Source organism: Myotis myotis, unplaced genomic scaffold, assembly GCF_014108235.1.
Source record: "Myotis myotis isolate mMyoMyo1 unplaced genomic scaffold, mMyoMyo1.p scaffold_m19_p_1, whole genome shotgun sequence".
In the NCBI taxonomy this organism is placed as follows: Eukaryota; Metazoa; Chordata; class Mammalia; order Chiroptera; family Vespertilionidae; genus Myotis; species Myotis myotis.
Window position 1 is genome coordinate 183,090,496 of NW_023416313.1, and position 17,722 is coordinate 183,108,217.

At 53.8% G+C, this 17,722-nt stretch overlaps 1 protein-coding gene across 3 annotated transcripts; it reads right to left on the minus strand.

Annotated features, from left to right (window-relative positions):
* Window positions 1-50: 50 nt before the first annotated feature.
* Window positions 51-17,247, minus strand: CLN6 (CLN6 transmembrane ER protein). 3 transcript variants are annotated; one of them, XM_036305857.1, is made up of 7 exons: window positions 17,042-17,247; window positions 9,872-9,986; window positions 6,142-6,240; window positions 4,941-5,129; window positions 4,567-4,622; window positions 3,413-3,496; window positions 51-1,621 (listed from the first exon to the last, which is right to left on the minus strand). In XM_036305857.1, exons 1-7 carry the CDS (start codon window positions 17,116-17,118, stop codon window positions 1,351-1,353), a joined length of 891 nt encoding a protein of 296 aa, XP_036161750.1. In that variant the 5' UTR covers window positions 17,119-17,247; the 3' UTR covers window positions 51-1,350. The 3 variants fall into 3 exon arrangements, with proteins under 3 accessions (XP_036161750.1, XP_036161741.1, XP_036161755.1); XM_036305848.1 differs by having other exon boundaries at window positions 3,413-3,535; window positions 17,042-17,242; XM_036305862.1 differs by lacking the exon at window positions 17,042-17,247 and adding an exon at window positions 10,106-10,257 and having other exon boundaries at window positions 3,413-3,535.
* Between the last annotated feature and the right edge of the window lie 475 nt (window positions 17,248-17,722).

A 17,722-nucleotide genomic window follows, 5' to 3' on the forward strand; every position in this document is an offset into this window, starting at 1 on the left:
CTCCCTCCCTCCTGCTTCCCCAATTCACAAAGAAGCAGCCCCAGCCAGGCTTGGCTTCCACACTGCCTTTATTCACACCTCTCCCCACCTGATGCTGCTGGCAGACAGGGACGGACCAGGGGCTGGGGGACCTCTGAGGGGGCTTCAGAGGGACCCCAACATGAAAGGAGAACCTGAGGCACGGGGCTCCCTGAGAACACAGGAGAGGAGGCAGGTCTGGGCAAAGCAAGAGAGGCCCCTTTGAGGCCCACAGGTACATGGGGGCCAGTGCTGGCTGGAGATGGCTGTGAGGCCTGCTGCTGTGTGAAGTTTGCAGTGCCTGGGAGAAGGGGGGGGGGGGCACCCTGCTGGGAATGAGGCTCCCTTTTCTGGGAGAAGGGCCCAGGCAGAAGGCTGAGATTCAGACCAAGACAAGGCTGCCTGGAGAAAGGCTCAACCCTGCCCCCACCCGCTGCAGGAGTTCGGAGAACAGCGCCAGTGTGAGCTGGGCATCTGATGCAGCTCAGAGCCTGCAGTCAGGCTACTGCAGTGGGGCCACAATTCTCCTGGAGGCAGAGCTGCTGGAGTGCGACCACTGCCAGACCACGCAATCTGCTGGCGGTTAGGGGAGTGGGCTGGCCTGTGGGCCCTCGGGGTTGGGTGGCTCAGCACCCCATGCAACCTGAGGTGGGGTGAGGGCCTAGGGTATACATATCCCTTCCAGGGTTCGAGGACAGTGTCAGGATGGAACTACTCTATCCCTCGGCTGCCCAAGAGGAGACTGCAACCAGCCACCGACCCACTTTGGAGCCCTTGGCCCATCTAGTGCAAGTGAAGCCGAGAGGGAGGTGCCTGCTCAGCGATACACAGAACGGCCTCGGGACCTATGTGATCTGGCTTCCGGGTCAGGGTGGGCCCGAGGAGTGGGCCAGATGGTGGGTGACACGCCAAATGCCCTCCCCACGGCCCTCCCCAGGCCTCTCCTGTACGGTCTCAGAGAACTTCCCAGGAAGAAGGCGTCAGCCCTGAGCCGTGAGAGTGAGAGGGAAGGCAGTGCCCACATCTTGGCCTGAAACAAAATCCCATCTTGAAAAGATCCAAACCAAACAGAAACTTGCCCAGAACAACGGAGTCTCCTGGTGATGTACACCACGCACGCGCCCACGCACACACACACACCCTCCGTGCGCACAATGTGTACTCACTCATGTTCTCAGTTGTGGTTACACACGTGGGTGGTCACACACGCACACACTCATGTGCATGCACATATACACACAAACACGCACATGTACACACACACCCTGTGCTCAGACACCCTCTATGGCCCATCTCCTGCCCGACGGAGCACCAGTGGCTGATGCCAGGGACTCAGTGTCGGCTGCTGACGTGGAGGGTGTAGAAGGCCCAGGGCTCAGGGACGTAGATGACGCCCGGGTACTTCTTCCTGAGTACCGGGTCACTCCACAGCCAGGCGACCCAGAGCGCCACCAGCAGGAGAGTGAGGGCGAAGGAGTAGAAGAGGAAGAGGCCGTTGCTGTCCAGGAAGAGGCGCTTGCGCTTCTGGTGCAGGACGAGGGCCAGCATGGCGAAGAAGGTGAAGATGAAGAGGATGAAGATCTGGCCCTCGGTGACCAGGTACCTGAAGAGGCCAGTGAGGTGAGGCGGGTGCTATGACAGCCCTGCTTGGCACCCTTCCCGCCAAGCTGCCCCCAGTCAGAATAGCTCATCTAATAAGGGCGCTCAGGAAACCATAACACTCTGAGCCACAGCCCATCTGGCTTGAAGAGTTACTATTTTTTAAAATGTTGAGTTTGTTGCCAATATTTAAATAACAGAGTGCCTGAAAATGTGAATTTCTGGTTTGTCTGGTCACATTAGACTTGCATTCTCACATGACAATAACTGATTAGAGGGGAAAGCAGTGGCCCCCGTTAGAGCATTATTCTACAGGTTGCCACAGTCCCCACCATTCCCTGTTGCCTCGCTTGATGTACTAACTTGGTTCCTGTAGGCATTTGAATTTGGAAATGCAACTGCAATTTATGGGGGTTGTCGTTACTATCTCCTTGCAGGCTGGGACACAGTCTCAGATCTCTCAGGGTTCCTTGCAGCTCCAAAGGCAGCACCTAGCACATGGCCAGGAACTCAGGGACACTTGTTGGAGGGCTCCAGAGAGGCTATCGGGCCCATTCCCTGCCTCTAGAGCAGCGGTTCTCAACCTGTGGGTCGTGACCCCTTTGGCGGTCGAACGACCCTTTCACAGGGGTCACCTAAGACCATCCTGCATATCAGATATTTACATTACGATTCATAACCGTAGCAACATTACAGTTATGAAGTAGCAACGAAAATAAATTTATGGTTGGGTCACAACATGAGGAACTGTATTTAAAGGGCCAGAAGGTTGAGAACCACTACTCTAGAGAGAACCCCAATGCTGACCCATTCAGGAACGATAGCTCTGCAGCTGTGTGACCTTGGGGAATTTACATGACATCTTAAAGCCTGGTTTCTTACTCATAAAGGGGGCATACGTGGCCCTATCTCTCAAGGTTGCTGACAAGAGCTGTGTCCTGCGCTTGGTGGCTGGTACTGCGGTGGCGATCACGGCACTAACACGCTATGGCTGCAAGTTGGGCAGGAAGCTCTTTCCCATGTCGGACCTCTTGCCCTCTTGCTGTAGCTGACACCCATTTCTTTTAATCCCATCTTCAGGGGGCAAACAGGGTCACCCTGGCGGACCCTCTCAGCCAGTCAGGGGACAGACCCTGGAGGGGGGCTGCAGCTGGCCCGGGAAGGAGGTCCTTTCCATTTGATGAAGGCTTCCCATTAGAGAAGGGCCAGTCCTTCCTGTGACACCCACAAGCACTCCCCCCGACCCCCTCATCACCACCACCAGAGCCTGACTTCAGGCGGAAGTGACAGGAGGAGTAGAGCTTGCTCCTCTGTAATGGGAAGACAGAGCTGGAGGGAAGACAGGTGGGGAGCTCCTGAGGCCATGGAATTAGCTGTCACCACCACATGCTTTACAGTCAATAAAGGCCTCCCCTCTCCCCTGCATTCTCACCATCTCCTGGGGGGGAGACAAGCAGGCATTTCCCCCATTTCACAGGGAAGGAAACCGAGACCCGGGGGCTCCACAGGGCTTGGTGTTAGAGATGGAGTTTCTTGCCCCAAAGTTGCACTGGGGTTCTGGGAGGCGGGCACAGGGTAGAGGGACATGTGGATGGAAAGAGCAAACTCAGGCCTGGCTTCCTGGTAACAGACAGGCCCCCACATGCCACAGTCCCCCCTAGAAGAGGAAGCAGGGCTCCAACAGGGAGGTCGCACCTGCAGTCACATAGCAGCTCTGTGGTCAAGAGCACATTCTCACTGCCTGGCTCACTGAGTGCGCCCTGCACCCTCCAACCCAGGTCCCACGTCCACTCACCAGTAGTACAGGCCACTGGGCACCACCAGGAGCAGGGCCGCCCCTGGCACTGAGCTCTCGGCTTTGGTGGGAGTGAAACAGCCGCTGAAGTACATGAAGAGGATGAGGAAGAAGGGGATGTACCTGCAACAGGGAAGCAATGCCTCGGAGGCCTGCCCAGCCACCCCTCCCAGCCGCCCCCTCCCCACCGATCCCTGTGCTGGTTTCTTGCAACATCCCAAGCAGTGTCCCGGCTGATTTACAAAACGCTGCTTTGGGGAGCACACTCAGTCCCTGCCAGCCTTTCCGGTGCTGGGCTCCAGCTGGGGTGGGAAGGAAGTGGCGAAGAGGCCCACATGCAAACCAGAGGCCACAGGCTGGCGGGGATGGGCTGCGCCTTCCACACTGCTCTGGCCGCCTCCTTCACTGTGTGAGGGTGCCTCTGCCTCAGGCAGAGCCCCACAGGAGCCCAGCCTCTCACTGGCCTGGAAGCAGGTGTGTCGCAGGGAGAGGCCCGAGGTCCAGGTGAACAGAAAGAACAGCACCTGCTGGGGGCCTCCAAGGAGCTCTGTGAGCCCCTTCGCTCACAGCCCACAGCCTCACCCTCTTCCACGCACACATCTCCCCCGAAAGGACCCCACCTCCTCCCCGCACACAGGCTGCTCTGCCCACGCACCCCTTCTCTTCTCACGTCCCATCGTGTCTCCTTCCCCACCCTCCTCATGCCCCCAACAGGTGCCCCTACATCCTATGTCCTCTCCTCTTTCAGGCCTCTGGGCCTCTCTCCTCCTCCATCCCCAGAGACTGAGGCCTGACACGGCGGGGGCGCGGGGCGGGGGGCATGTTTATCATCAGGACAACCTCTTTCTCCATGGGTTTCAGGCTCTCCGGCCGGGCGAGGGCGAGACGGCCAATCGCTGCCCTCTAGTGGCCGCCGTGGGCACCGCCCGGCCGGGAGGAGGTGGAGGGCAGCCAGGGCCCGGGGTCTCTCCAGAGCGGAGCTCACAGCAGGGGGCGGGGAGAGAACCCATCCCAGCCGCTGCGCTCGACACCTGGAGGCCCCAGGCCCGAGTCTTGCCCAATGTCCCCGGGGCTGGCGGCAGAGCGGGGGGGGGGGGGGGGGGGGGGGGGGCGCAGGCAAGGCCCTGCGGAGACAGACTGGCCCCATCACTCACCACATGCAGTGGCCCAGGTACTCATCATAGTAGTAAAGCAGCTCGAAGGAGTCGATCTGAGGGCGCAGGGGGACAGGGTTAGAGGGAGGTGCTTCGGGGAGGGCGCTGGCCACAAGCCCCCTGGTCCCCCCCTCCTCCCCCACGCCCAGGCCTCCCCCAGCTGTCCTCACTCCCTGCCCTCCTGCAGAAGGCTCCCCCCCACGCCCCTGGAGGTCAGCGTGCACCCCCTAATGACAGAGTGCCCTCCCTGGCAGAGTGCCTTCAGCCAAGGCCTTGCACAGTGATGGGCGCGGCATGGCATGTCTTTGGCCTCCGGGGCAGGCTGTACCCCGCAGGGCTCACATGCGGTGGGGGGTGGGGGGGCGCGGCCTCACCAGCGTCTCCGGCTTCAGATTCTTGATGATGGGGTTCTCGCGGACCGACAGGTGGTGCTGGTAGCCACTGAAGAGCAGGCGGTGGTTCACGGAGTCGCCCACCAGGTGGATGCTGGCGCCCATGATGAAGGTGATGATGCTGATGTAGATGATGGATCGAGGCAAGGTGCGCGGCGAGCGCTCGATGAGCTGAGGGCAGAGAGAGGCCCAGCAGTAGGGCCGGCCTCCATCACAACAGGAGACACCCTGTGTGCACCCCTCCCTCGCACCTGGGGTGGGATGGACGCCGCCGGCTGGAACGGCTGGAACGTCCTTACCAACTGGGGGGGTCCCTTGGGCCAGCGCAGCCTCCAGGCTCCCACACCATCCCTGTGAGCCCCGCAGGGCCAAGGGCACAGCACCCCCTTTCCCCAGAGAGGAAACAGGGGGGCCAGCTCACTGCCCAAGGTTACACACCAGCCACCTACGGCTGTGACCGCCAGGCCTTCAACACAGGTGCTGGGGCCCCAGGTTCAGGCCTCCGACCGCCCCCGCTGTGCCCCAGGCTGGGCGGGTCTGTTGAGACCCTCCGATTCCTGAGCTACCGATCCATGGCAAACACAAAAAAATGGCAGGGATGGAGCAGGTGCTTCAGAAATTAAATTATTTAACCGAGGACCCCTCTGAATGTTGCGATTATACATTTACAACTTTTGGAGATTTGAAATACCTTTCTAACAAAATGATGGGGATATAGATGGTGACATAGTTTAAGACCCCTTGTGTGGCAAAATGCGAAGCCGGCAGCCCTGGCTAGCTCTGCTCCCAGTGGCATCTCAAAGTCAGGGATCTCCAGGCCAGAGGATCCAGTTCTCCCTCTGCTGCTGCGAGTACTGTCACCTGGCCCTGACTTGCCTTCCCAAATGGTCTCCCACCTCTTCCGAGGCAACCCAGTCACGCCTGCCTCAGCCTCCCAAAATGTGCGATGGTTTCCCAAGCCTGGCCTTGTCTGCAGGTCCTTCTGCTTGAATGCCTCTCCCACGTCACCCCGCACAGCAGGCTGAGGTCCAGATCAAACGCCTCTCCTTGAGGAGGCCTTCTCCATCCCTCCCAGCCAGAGGCAGCCCCGCCTCCCCTGGGCCCGGGCTCTGGATCAGGCAGGGGAAGCCTGGGACACGCTCAATGAGGGTGGGAAGGGAGGGCAAGGAGGCTGGGACTGTACCTTGAGCAGGAGAAAGGGCGTGATGATGTTGTAGGCCATGTGGAAGTAGTCCCCCACGCTGGGCTTGTTGAGCGGGAACCATTCGAGAGGGAACACCAGCTGGGGAGCAAGGGGAGGAGTGGTGTTCACCAGGCACAGCCCCAGGAGGCTCAGGGAGTCGGCCCCCACCTCCTCCCCCCACCTCCTCCCCCCACCTCCTCCTCATGCTCTTAATTCTCTCTGGGATTTCTTGGGATCCTCTGGGCAGCCCCAAGGCAAAGGTGTTTCCAGACAGAGAAACAGTCCCAGAGCAGGTAGACTTGTCCCCAGGCACACGGTAGGCGCAAATCCAGGCCTGACCCTGTCCTGTGTCCCTCTCCCTGTGGGGACCACATAAATGTGCCTGGGCACTGGCCTGGTAGATGGAAGTTCCTTTGGGACTCAGTGGTGCCACCAACTTTCCTAGTGACCCTGGGCAAGTCCTTCCCCTCTCTAGGGTTTCCCCATCTGTAACACAAGAAATGTGGCCCCGGGGTCCACATGGACTCGTAGGGACCCGGCTCTCTAGTTCCTGTGATGATGACAAGCTCTTCTGGTCAGTGGGCCCGGGGGTGGAAATGCCCTATCTACTGAGCAGGTGGGCTGCTTCTGAATCAGGTTAAGGGTGTACATTTGGGAAAAAGGAGAAAATGAGTTCTTCAAAATAGCCTCAGTTCTTCCTTTCCTACCTTCCCTGAGAGAGGAGGCAGGCCGGGGCAGTTCTTCCTACTGGTCTACCCAGGGAGTCCTGGCCTTGTGGGGGTCAGTGTGAAAACATTACACTCACACACCACCACACCACCACCACCACCAAACTAAACTTCCAGTATCTGTTGATTGAGAACAGGTATAATGACCAAAATTTTCCATTAAAATTTTTATCTCTTTTAACTCAAAAATGCCACATTGGATAAAACTAATCTGTAGAAACTCCTGGGATACAGAAATCTCAATCTCTTTCTCTTTCTTACTCATGTGTGTATACCTCTATATCTATAGCAAGATATACATGGTGGCTGACATATTCTTTGTGATAGCAAAATGCCAGAAATAGGCCAACTCTTCAACCAAATACAGTGGGGCCTTGACTTACGAGTTTAATTCGTTCCATGACGGAGCTCATAACTCAAATTACTCGTATGTCAAATCACTGTGACGTCTGCTGCGCCAACTAGCGGTGGGGTATCTGAAGCTGGCTCGTAACTCGAATTTTTTTGAGCTTGCAACTCAAAGCAAAAAATCGGCCGAGAGACAGCTCATATCTCAAAAAAATTCGTTAGTCGGGACACTCGTAAGTCAAGGCCCCACTGTATGACTAGCCGAATACACTATAGTACATATTTACAATAGAAGGTTCAGTAGCCATTAACAGAAATGACATCGTATTTGTACCGACATTGAAAGTTCTCCATGATAAAGTAAAACAAGCACGTTGTAGAATAAGATACAAAGTAAAATCTCACTGTGGTTAGGAAAAGACAAAAGATGTGTATGTATGTCTGCACCAGTAGAGAAAGGAGTGGAAGGATGTGCCCCCAACTGCCAGGGATGGGACTAGAAAGGGAGAGTCTCACTGCTCTATACACCTGGGTACGAACGGACCTGTTACAGCTACTACATACTACTTCTATAGCTGGTCAAAGGTTTCACTTGGTAGTTATTGTCATGCATGTATTTGAAAAGATCCAGTGTATACACGAACTTTTCAAATGCATATTCTCCCCAGAAGCCCACGTGGGGTCAGAGTGGCCACAGCAACTCTGGGCAGGATGAGACTGAGTCCTGCTGAGTGAGGAGAGCCAGGAGCAGGCTCTCCTCATCTCTCCCCTCCGCAGAGCACCAGTCTGATGGGCAGCTCCTATGTCCTCTAATATGTGGGACCTTCACGTTGGAAGGGGGCTCAGCGCAGCTAGTTCGCAAGTCTTCTTACAGATGAGGGGACTGAAGCCCAAATGACAGTGACTTGCCCGTGTCACCCAAAACCTGACCAGGCATCCTGACTCCTGGCTCAGTCCCTTTTCTTTCTCCTACATAAAAAACAATAACAACCCATTTTCAGAAAGGAGAAGCAGCATCCACCATAGCTCTTCCCTGACACACTACCAGGAACGCTGCTCTTCGCCCGTTTCGTCTTTGAGTCATGTCTACAAGACTGTTAGGGCTGTTACTGACTTGGAACCAGTCAGTATGCGTGCCACTCAGGCACCTCTTTTCTCCTTAAACATTCCAGGTTGCTCTATGGTATCCATAGTTCTCGCTTACATGGCCAGGTAATTCTATACTGAAAACACCTGCAAGTTTTGGCTATTGTAAGCAAAGCTGCAACCAACATCTTTGGGTCTAACGCCTGTTGTCTCTGGCTGATTATGCCTTCAGGCAGATTCTTGGAAGGGGTTTTACTGGGTCAGACGGGATGAACAGCCTGGCTGCCTTGGCTCAGTGGTTGAGCATTGAACCAGGAGGTCACAGGTTCAATTCCCAGTCAGGGCACATGCCCAGGTTGCAAGGTCGATCCTCAGTAGGGGGCCTGCAGGAGGCAGCTGATCAGCGATTCTCTCTCATCATTGATGTTTCTATCTCTCTCTCTCTCCCTTCTGCTCTGAAATCAATTTTTAAAAAATAATAAAAAAATATTTTTTTTAAAAAAAGGAGGGATGAACACAGCCGATTCTGGAGATATATATGATGGGAAGGGGCGCACATGCTGGCTCCTCCACTTGCTAGTTGGGTGAGCTTGAGCCAGTTACCCTCTCTATCCTCAAGTCTCCTGTGTCAAGTTGAGATTAATAATAGTGTTGATATAAGAACTAAGTAAGTTTAACCACAGAAAGAGCTTAGAACAGGGTAAGCATTTAGTGTATGTTAGCTGCTATGTCTACCTTACTCTTATCAATATTCATTCAATAAGTACATTGAGCACTTGTCACGCCAGGCACTATTCTCGGTACTATTATCACCTTGACAAACGGCTTTCCAAAAGGGCTTTGCTAATTCGCACTATCACCAGCAAATACAAAGTTTCAGCAGTGGATATTGTTGTTTTTATCACCCCCACATGAAAATTAACAACCTGGTACATGGTGGTACCTTCTTCAATTTTTTTCACATTGTTATCTATCTGTCTGTCTATCTATCTATCTATCATCTATCTATCTATCATCTATCACCACCAGGGAGGGGCTTTGGTGCTCTCCCAGTGTTAACCTCCTCTGTGGAGGCCGCCACCACACACTGAGGCCTGAAGTGGCCTTGGAGGGAAGGGGACAGTTTCACAGATGGCCCAAATTACCTGAAGGTCAGTCATATAGAACATGCGAAATCAGCCTATACTCTTCACCTCCAGAAAAACAATACTATCCCAAGGCTATGGGGCAGCCAGCGGGAGTCTCTGCTTTCTTTCCCACCCTCCTCTAGCTTGATCTGGAGGTGAGACACGGTGGGTGGCACAGTCTGGTTGCAGAGCCACCATTTCCAATATGGGAGTCGGGCACAGTGTGACTGTTCAGGCCCCAGACCCCCTCCCCTACTTGCTGGTAGTTGCCTTACTGGCCGCAGTCACAGGGTCAAAGGACATGAAGTCATCCAGGCCTGTTCTCGCAGTTTACCAGTAGGGGGAATGTCTTGTCGAAGGTCACTCAAGGTCACTGAGCTAATTCAAGTTGCACTGTTTCCTCACTGCTGGCTGGGGCTCTGTCCACAGCTTCACACTCACCATGGCAATGGGGCGGCCAAAGTCCAGAACCCAGTTCTGCAGGGTGAAGTAGAACCAGAGGTCAAGGTGAAAGGGAGCCGTGCCGGTGGCCTCCTCAGCCTTGATGGAGCTGTGCCTGGGAAGGAACCAGACGGAGGGCTCAGTGCTTCTCCCTCCCACGGGGACCTCCTCAAAACGCCCCCCTCCCCCGCAGTGAGCCACGGACTGGGAATTTGGGGGCAGGAGGAAACACACATAATTAAATTCTAGGAAAAGAATTTTGCAGGAAATGCTGGGGTCTGGGCCTGGGCCTGTGGCCAAGGGGAAGGTGTCCTGAAAATGAACTCCAGCTGCCCTGACTCCAGCTTCTCTGTGATTCAGGAAGAAAGCTGCCAAACAGGCGTCATAACTGTCGGGTTTTCTCACCTATAAAATGATGAGGAAATCAAACAGGGGAAAGAATGCAAACGCAGCTGAAAAACATGAAAATAATGATGGATGACAGTTGCTAACCTTTACTGAACACTTATTATATGTTCTGGGCAGTATTTACATTATAGCTGTTTACATGTATTACCTCATTTACCTGTTTTTTTTTTTATATATATATTTTATTGATTTTTTACAGAGAGGAGGGAGAGAGATAGTTAGAAACATCGATGAGAGAGAAACATCGATCAGCTGCTTCCTGCACGTCCCCCACTGGGGATGTGTCTGCAACCCAGGTACATGCCCTTGGCCGGAATCGAACCTGGGACCTTTCAGTCCGCAGGCCGACGCTCTATCCACTGAGCCAAACCGGTTCCAGCCTCATTTACCTGTTTTAATCTTCACAGAAATCTTTTGAGATTGGTCTATTACCCCTATTTTATAAGTGAAAAAACAGAGACCCAAGGTATGACGTAACTTGCCCAGTTAACACTGCTAAATATGTGAACCTAAATGATGAGCCTTTAGAGCTTCTATTTTTTAACCTCCAGCCCATTACTGTGTCTACAGTGATTGGCCTGTGGGGTGGGCATGTGACTTGAGTTGGACCAATTAGAGCCCTCTAGTGAAATCTGCCTCATAGATTGTAGACTAGGATGAACAGGGTCTCCCTCCCCTTGGTTCCTAACCACGAGAAAGTATGAATGGGACTGTGGTATGCCTCTTCTCACCAGTCCACAGTGAGACCTAAGACGGATGCCAGCGGACAGGCTGATGTAGAGCCATGGCAAGAAGTGGAGCACCATCTGCTAATACATCGTTGGATGCCTGTCCCTCCTGAGAGGCAGTTAGCCTCGGCTCTTCACAGATGAGCTGAAGTCCAAGGGCCACCTCCTCCAGAAAGGTTCCCTGATGAAGCTTCTCCCTAAGCTCCACTACAGGGACTGCTTCATCTCGAGCTTGCAGCCTGGCCATGACATCACAGCGCTGGGGTTTTCCTCTCTTATCTAGACCCTCAAGAAGAGGAGTGACCTTTAAGTTTCTCTCAATTCACCCACCTCCCCATCAGAGTCCAAATCCTCTTCACAGCACCCCTGCTACTACTTGCACACCTCCAGGGACAGGCAGCTCACTACTTCCTAAGATGCTTGAGGTGTGAGTTTTATTGTCCCATTTGTGCCAAGAACAAAAACGATGTGACATGGATTTGTATTCTCCAGAGTTCTCAGCTCAGTGCCTGGTTTAGGCTCAGGGGTTACTGGCTGATTTGAAACAATCTCAATTACCAGTTACTCATTCTTTTTAGTGGTAGGCATTAGCTTAAAGGCACCAGAAAGGCTTTCCTGTCCAGGTTGCTATTGCTTCCATGCCTTTCCAGGATCCTTTTCAGTCAATTCCAAGAAGGGCCCCACTGGTAGAGCAACTGTGAGACTGGGCAAGCAAGCTGCTGGGGGATCTTATCCTCTGGTCGCAGGCAAGACAGGTGGAGTGGCCTTTACCGCAGGTGAGCTCAGTCTTTCTGTGCCCTCTACGCAGCGCCCCCACCGCTGATCAGGTCTGACTGTGTGCTGTGCTAAGAGCTTCACCTGCACCGTCTCATCTCATCCTCACAGCAATACCAGGAAGCAGGGCGTTTCCTCTCCTGTTTTACAGATAAGGAGACGGCAGCTTACAGGCACGACGTGCTTAGCCAACGTCACTCCTGCTTAACCAAGGTCTCCCCTTTTTACAAGGAAAAAGGGGAGAAAAAGTCCTGAGAGTGTTCACAGTCCCAGTTCCAGGCATTCAGAAGGCCGGGGATTTGACCATATGAGCCAAAACATTCACTTTGCTATGACGCTACCGTTCACACTGGCTTTCTGTCACTCGCAATCCAAGAGTCCTGAATAGCACAGAATTCAAAACTGGGTCTGCAGGAATTGAAGACCTGTGCTCTTAATCGCTTGCTATTCTGTTTATGTTCATTCGAATAAGCCATGCAGCATATTAGGAGATCAACTTAGAGAGGGCTCAGTGCAGCCTGGAGCAGTACACAGAGCACAGAGGGGAGCCTCAAAGCATGGAAGGGTGGATTTAACCAGGCAGAAAAGCAGCAGGAGAGCAGGATCCCAGGCCTGGAGGTGGAAGTAAGAAAGGCACTGCATGGAGTTGAGATGCCTGGCTTATGGTGGAGAAGAGAAGGGAGGGACTGGCCTTCAGATTGGGTAGATACTCAGAAACTAAGTGCAAGGACTGCTCAGGGATCTGAGCCCAGTGACTGGGGCCCCGCCCTGCCCCTGCCCCTTCGTGACCATCAGCGCAAGGCCTCAAAAGGCAGACGGTGATAACCACCAGGCCCGAAGAACTTGTATGGAGAAGGAGGATAAGAGTCCTCAGTGTTCTGTTCCAGAAACTTCCAAACTGGGCAAAGAGAAGGATGTCTGGTGCAGGGAAGAAAGGCTTTTTGAGAGCCTGGGAAAGCACGCAGGTGTAACCATATTAGAGGCTCAGTAATTATTTCCTCCTCCGCCTCAGGAAGTGCCTCAGTCAGTGCAGATCCCTGCCATTAGCCCAACCTGGCTTAGCAGGACAGACACCCAACTTGGGAATCATTGATCGGCATCTAACTGTTTTTTGTTGTTGTTGGCTCACTGACCATGGGAGGCAGATCATGGAGGGTGAAGTCATCCTCTCCCCCATTCCCTGTCCTGGGGATGAACAACCTTAAGCTTTTCCCAAGTTGCTGACTCCACAGACTTCACACACTGCTCCCCCACCCCAGCCTACATCAGCTCTAGTTCTCAATCATCAGAAACTACTGCTGAGAGCAATGCTGAAAGCACAATGGCAGGTAACCTGAAACAAGGCTGGCCTTTTCTCTCCTCCACAGCTTTACAAGTCCACCATATGGGGAAACTGACACCATAGCATTGGGAGTGCATACCTTACAGCTGGCGTATTCAAAGCAGTCAGCAGCATCTGCAAGACGCCTAGCAGAAAAGGAGGGGGTTGGCCATGGTGGAGTCAAGCAGGGACCATGAATAGGACTATCGACCGACTGATTTTGGTTCTATATAAAGAATGGTGAAATATCTGACATGATGCAAAGTTTGAACAAAAAATGAGGAAATAAAGGGAAATAAGAGGGGAAAAACAAAGGCAATTAGAAACTCCAGGAAAAACAAAAGCAATATAAGAAAGAACATGTAACTGCTAACTATCACTTGGTTTTGTGGAGAACACTATTCACGTGGCTTACCTAACATAAATATTATATACTGATTTTCAAAGTTTAGAATCAACCCACAGATAAAACACTAAGGACAATATGGTTAAAAAACAGCAGGTAAATGTTGTCAACCTTGACAACTTAGAGTAAAACTATATATGACAGGAGCTGGAGGAAAGGGTAAAGACGGCTAAAGGCTAGAGTAAGCAGGGGACTAATATTCTCCTTTTAAAAAGTAATCAAGGGATACGGCCTACAGTTGACCAAAAAAGAAATAAAGGCATATGCAATTCCCTAAGGCTACAAAGGTAACAAAGAGAAAAACTAAAAATAGTGATAAAAACACCACCTGCTGAAGATGAAGGAGGTATAAGTGAGCCAAATCATAATAGGGAAAAGTCAGTTGGTAAACATTAGCTTAGAGGATAAAATTGATAAACTGAGACAAAGCAGCTGAACATAGCTTTTAAGAGTGTGGACTTTGGCCCTGTCTGGTGTTGCTCAGTGGTTAGAGTGTTGGTCCACACACTGAAGGGTTGCAGGTTCGATTCCCTCCCCGTCACAGTTGGGGTGCACAGGAGGCAACCAATCGATGTCTCTGTCACATCAATGTTTCCCCGCCGCCCCCCCCCCCCTACTCTAAAATCAATGGAAAAATATATTTGAGTGCTGGAGGCAAAGACCAAAAAGTGGTTAGCATAATAAATGCCAGAGGTCCTTCAGAAGGCTGAAGGACCTCGGGCTTTAGCAAGGGCTAAAAGCTATGCATCGATTGTTCCGTCAGAGACAATGGTGGCTGAAGGCAATCTCCTAACCTGATAATCTTGTACTTTTTACCAAACCTTACCATTGATGTCGGTTTGCTTTGCTAAAAGGCAAATGTATATTCTAGTAAATATAAAGCAGTGGGTCGGGAGATTCAGAGAGCTTCACCACTAGAGTGAAGCCTCCGTCTGGCTTTCCCCCATGCCTTCTAAATTTATATTTCTTGTCTACTGTATCCGTTAATGTCACAGCCCCTTCTCCAGATCCTTTAACCCTCGCTGCAAAAGGTTGTAGCATTTGAGAGAGGATTAACAGACAAACAAAAACCAAAAAGAGTGTGGACTTTGGAGACCACCTAAGTTCACATCCCAGACCTGCCACTAACCAGGTCTTGAGCAAGTTACTTACCTCCTGGACCTCAATGTTCTCATCTGTAAAATAGGGGATAATAGTAGATCCTACGTCAAGAGTTAAGATTGGATTAATATGTGCAAAAACTTAGAGCAGGGTCTTGTCCACAGAAACTGCTACACTGTTCCTTATTATTGTCTATAATAAAAGTGTAATTTGCTAATTAGACCGGACGAACGACCTTCCGGACAAAGCAGGGGCTGCGATGGCTGAGGCAGCCTCGAGGGCCGAGCCCCTTGCACAGATTTTGTGCATCAGGCCCCTAGTTTAGAAATTTTAATTTAACAGGTAGAAACAGCTAAAAGAAGCTAACATGGTTGTTTCTGGTGCCAGAAAGAGGTAGAACAGGAGACCATTGCTTTTCACACTAAGCCCTCTGTGCTATTTTATTTAATCATGAGCATATATTGCTTTGATTATAATAAAAAAACACTGTCAACAGAGCAGGAATGCCTTGCAAGGTAATGAGCATCTTGTCATTAGAAGCATGTAAGGATGCAGCTGAGGAAATCCAAGCATCCTAGGAATTAGACAGGATGGTTCTACCTACTACCAAGAGCAGCAATGATAGTCAGAATGGACCCAGAGGCACCCAGTGAGGGTGACAGAGACACCCTGAGAGAGCAACCCCCTCACCCCAGTCCTAGGGAGCATCCTAGCTGATGGGAAGCTCACGCAGGAGTACGGAGGGACATCACTTGTTAGCAACCAAAGTTGAGAAATAAGAGCAGAAACCAGAAGTCAGAAGCCCTGGGTTTAGGCCCTGATTCTTTTTTGTTGTTGTTAATCCTCACCGGAGGATATTTTTCCATTGATTTTCAGGGAGAGTAGAAGAGAGAGGGAAAGACAGAGAGAAACATTGATGTGAGAGAAACACATCAACTGGTTGCCTCCAGCACAAGCCCCAACCAGGGCCCCGGCCGGGGAGGAGCCTGTAACCAAGGTACATGCCCTTGACTGGAATCAAACCCAGGACCCTTTGGTCCGCAGGCCGTCACTCTATCCACTGAGCCAAACTGGCTAGGCCTAGGCTCTGGTTCTTACCAGCCAATGATGTAAACTCTCTGGGCCTCAGTTTCCCCATATGCAAAATACAAAAAGACTAAGATGCTGCACCTTCCACGGCTCGCCTGTACCTGCAGAATAAAGGCTGCATCCTTAGCCTGCCAGCCAGAGCAGGAACTCAGGCGAGGCACACAGGGCCCGACTCTTTTTCGTTTTAATAATATATATTTTTATTGACTTCAGAGAGGAAGGGAGAGGGAGAGAGAGATAGAAACGATGATGAGAAAGAAGCATTGATCGCTGGCTGCCTCCTGCACATCCCACTCTGGCGATGGAGCTTGCAACCTGGGCATGTGCCCTGACCGGGAATGGAACCCTGACCTGGTTCAGAGGCTGACACTCAACCACGCTGGCTGGGCCAGGGCCCAGCTCTCAAGTAGGCACTCACTCTCAGGGTTGTGCCCTGTCCGGAGAGTGTCTCCTTAAACGTTTCACTCTCGTCCCAGCCCTGCTGCCATTAAAGGTCCCTCACAACCAGTCTGTATCCTCCTGACACGGTACATCTGGAAAGCGCCAGGACCATCACACTCTTGGCCTTTCCCCAAACTCACGCCCTCTCGGAACCAGCCTTTCTTCCCTGTCACCTACTTCGTCCTTTGAGACTCAGCTCAACTGCCACTTCCTCCACGAAGGCCTCCCAGATCCTTCCGTACTGTGAGCCCCTCCCGGCTTCACCTTGCCCACCCCCCTGGCTCAGCGCTGGGCGCACTAGAGATGCTGAACGAATGCCTGCTGAACACCATGTTTCTAGCAGAATGGAAGGAACGATTAGAAGGCGGCTTCCGCGCCTCTTCCTCTGCCCTGCCTGGTCCCGGCTGCATCAACCAATAACGTCTTCCCCGGGTGGCAGAGGGTCAGCGACCACGTGAGGACAGCCCTTCCTCATTCTTTCTCTGGGGAGGATCGTCCACACTTCTCTGCTGTCTCATTTACATTCGCACACTCTTGGGTTCCCGGGGCGGGGCGTGAGCCTCCTGATCACACCAGAATCCAAGTCCTAGTCGGGGTTGGAAGGACCCCGAGAACTTGGGGGTGGCACCGGGCTGGCAGGTGCGTTGGGGGCCCGAGTGAGCGGGGTGTCCTCTGGGCCCGCCGCCCCCACCCGGGGTCGCTCAGGCTCCTGGAGGGCTCTTCCCAGCTGAGCTCCGGTCTCCAGCCGCCCGGTGGCGCGGGGCGGGGCGGGAGCGGCTGCAGTGCAGGGAGCCCGGCCCGCAGGCCGCCTCCGACCCGCCCCGGGCTCCGCTCCTCCCCGGCCGCCCGCGCCCGGCCCGTGGCGGCGCCGCCGGTCCGCTGCTCCGCCGCCGCGCGCCCACCTGGCCTGCAGGAAGGAGGCGCCCGGCTGCGCGCCCGCCGCTCCCGGGTGCTGCCGCCTCCGCGCCGTCGCCTCCATGGCTGCCGGCCGCCGCCGGCCCCTGGGCTCTGCTTCCCGAGTCGGAGCGGGAGAGAAGGGCTCAGCGGGCGGCAGCGAAGGCCGCGCGGGGGCGGGCCGGGGCGGGCCGGCGGGAGAGCGCGCGGGCCCGAGGCGCGCGGGAGCCGGGGACCCAGGGGCGGGGCTGGCAGCGGAGGTTAGAGGAGGGAGGGAGGGACCGGGAGGGACCGGGAGGGACCCAGGGAGCTAGGAAGGCGGGGCGACCTCCACCCCGGCGTCTCCCGCAGGGGCGGGGCGGAGGCCTGGGGAGGGCGCGGGCGGCCCCGTGGCGGCGGGGCTGGGGTCGCCTGCCCCGGGGGCGGGAGCTTCGCCTGGGCTGGCGGAGGCCCGCATCTTGGTCTGGAGTTGGGTAGGGACCCGCAGGAAGACTGACGCTGGTGTCTGGAGGAACAGAAACAAGTTCGGTGAGAGCAGCGGAGTGCTGGTGGAAGGGGACAGAGTAGACCGAGGGGGGGACCCCGCCTTTACCTGAGAACAATGGCACGTAGTTCAGGGGCAGGGGCGTGGCACAATCTGATGGCATGTTAGACCCCGCCCGCCACAGCGTGGGGATGGACAGGAGGAG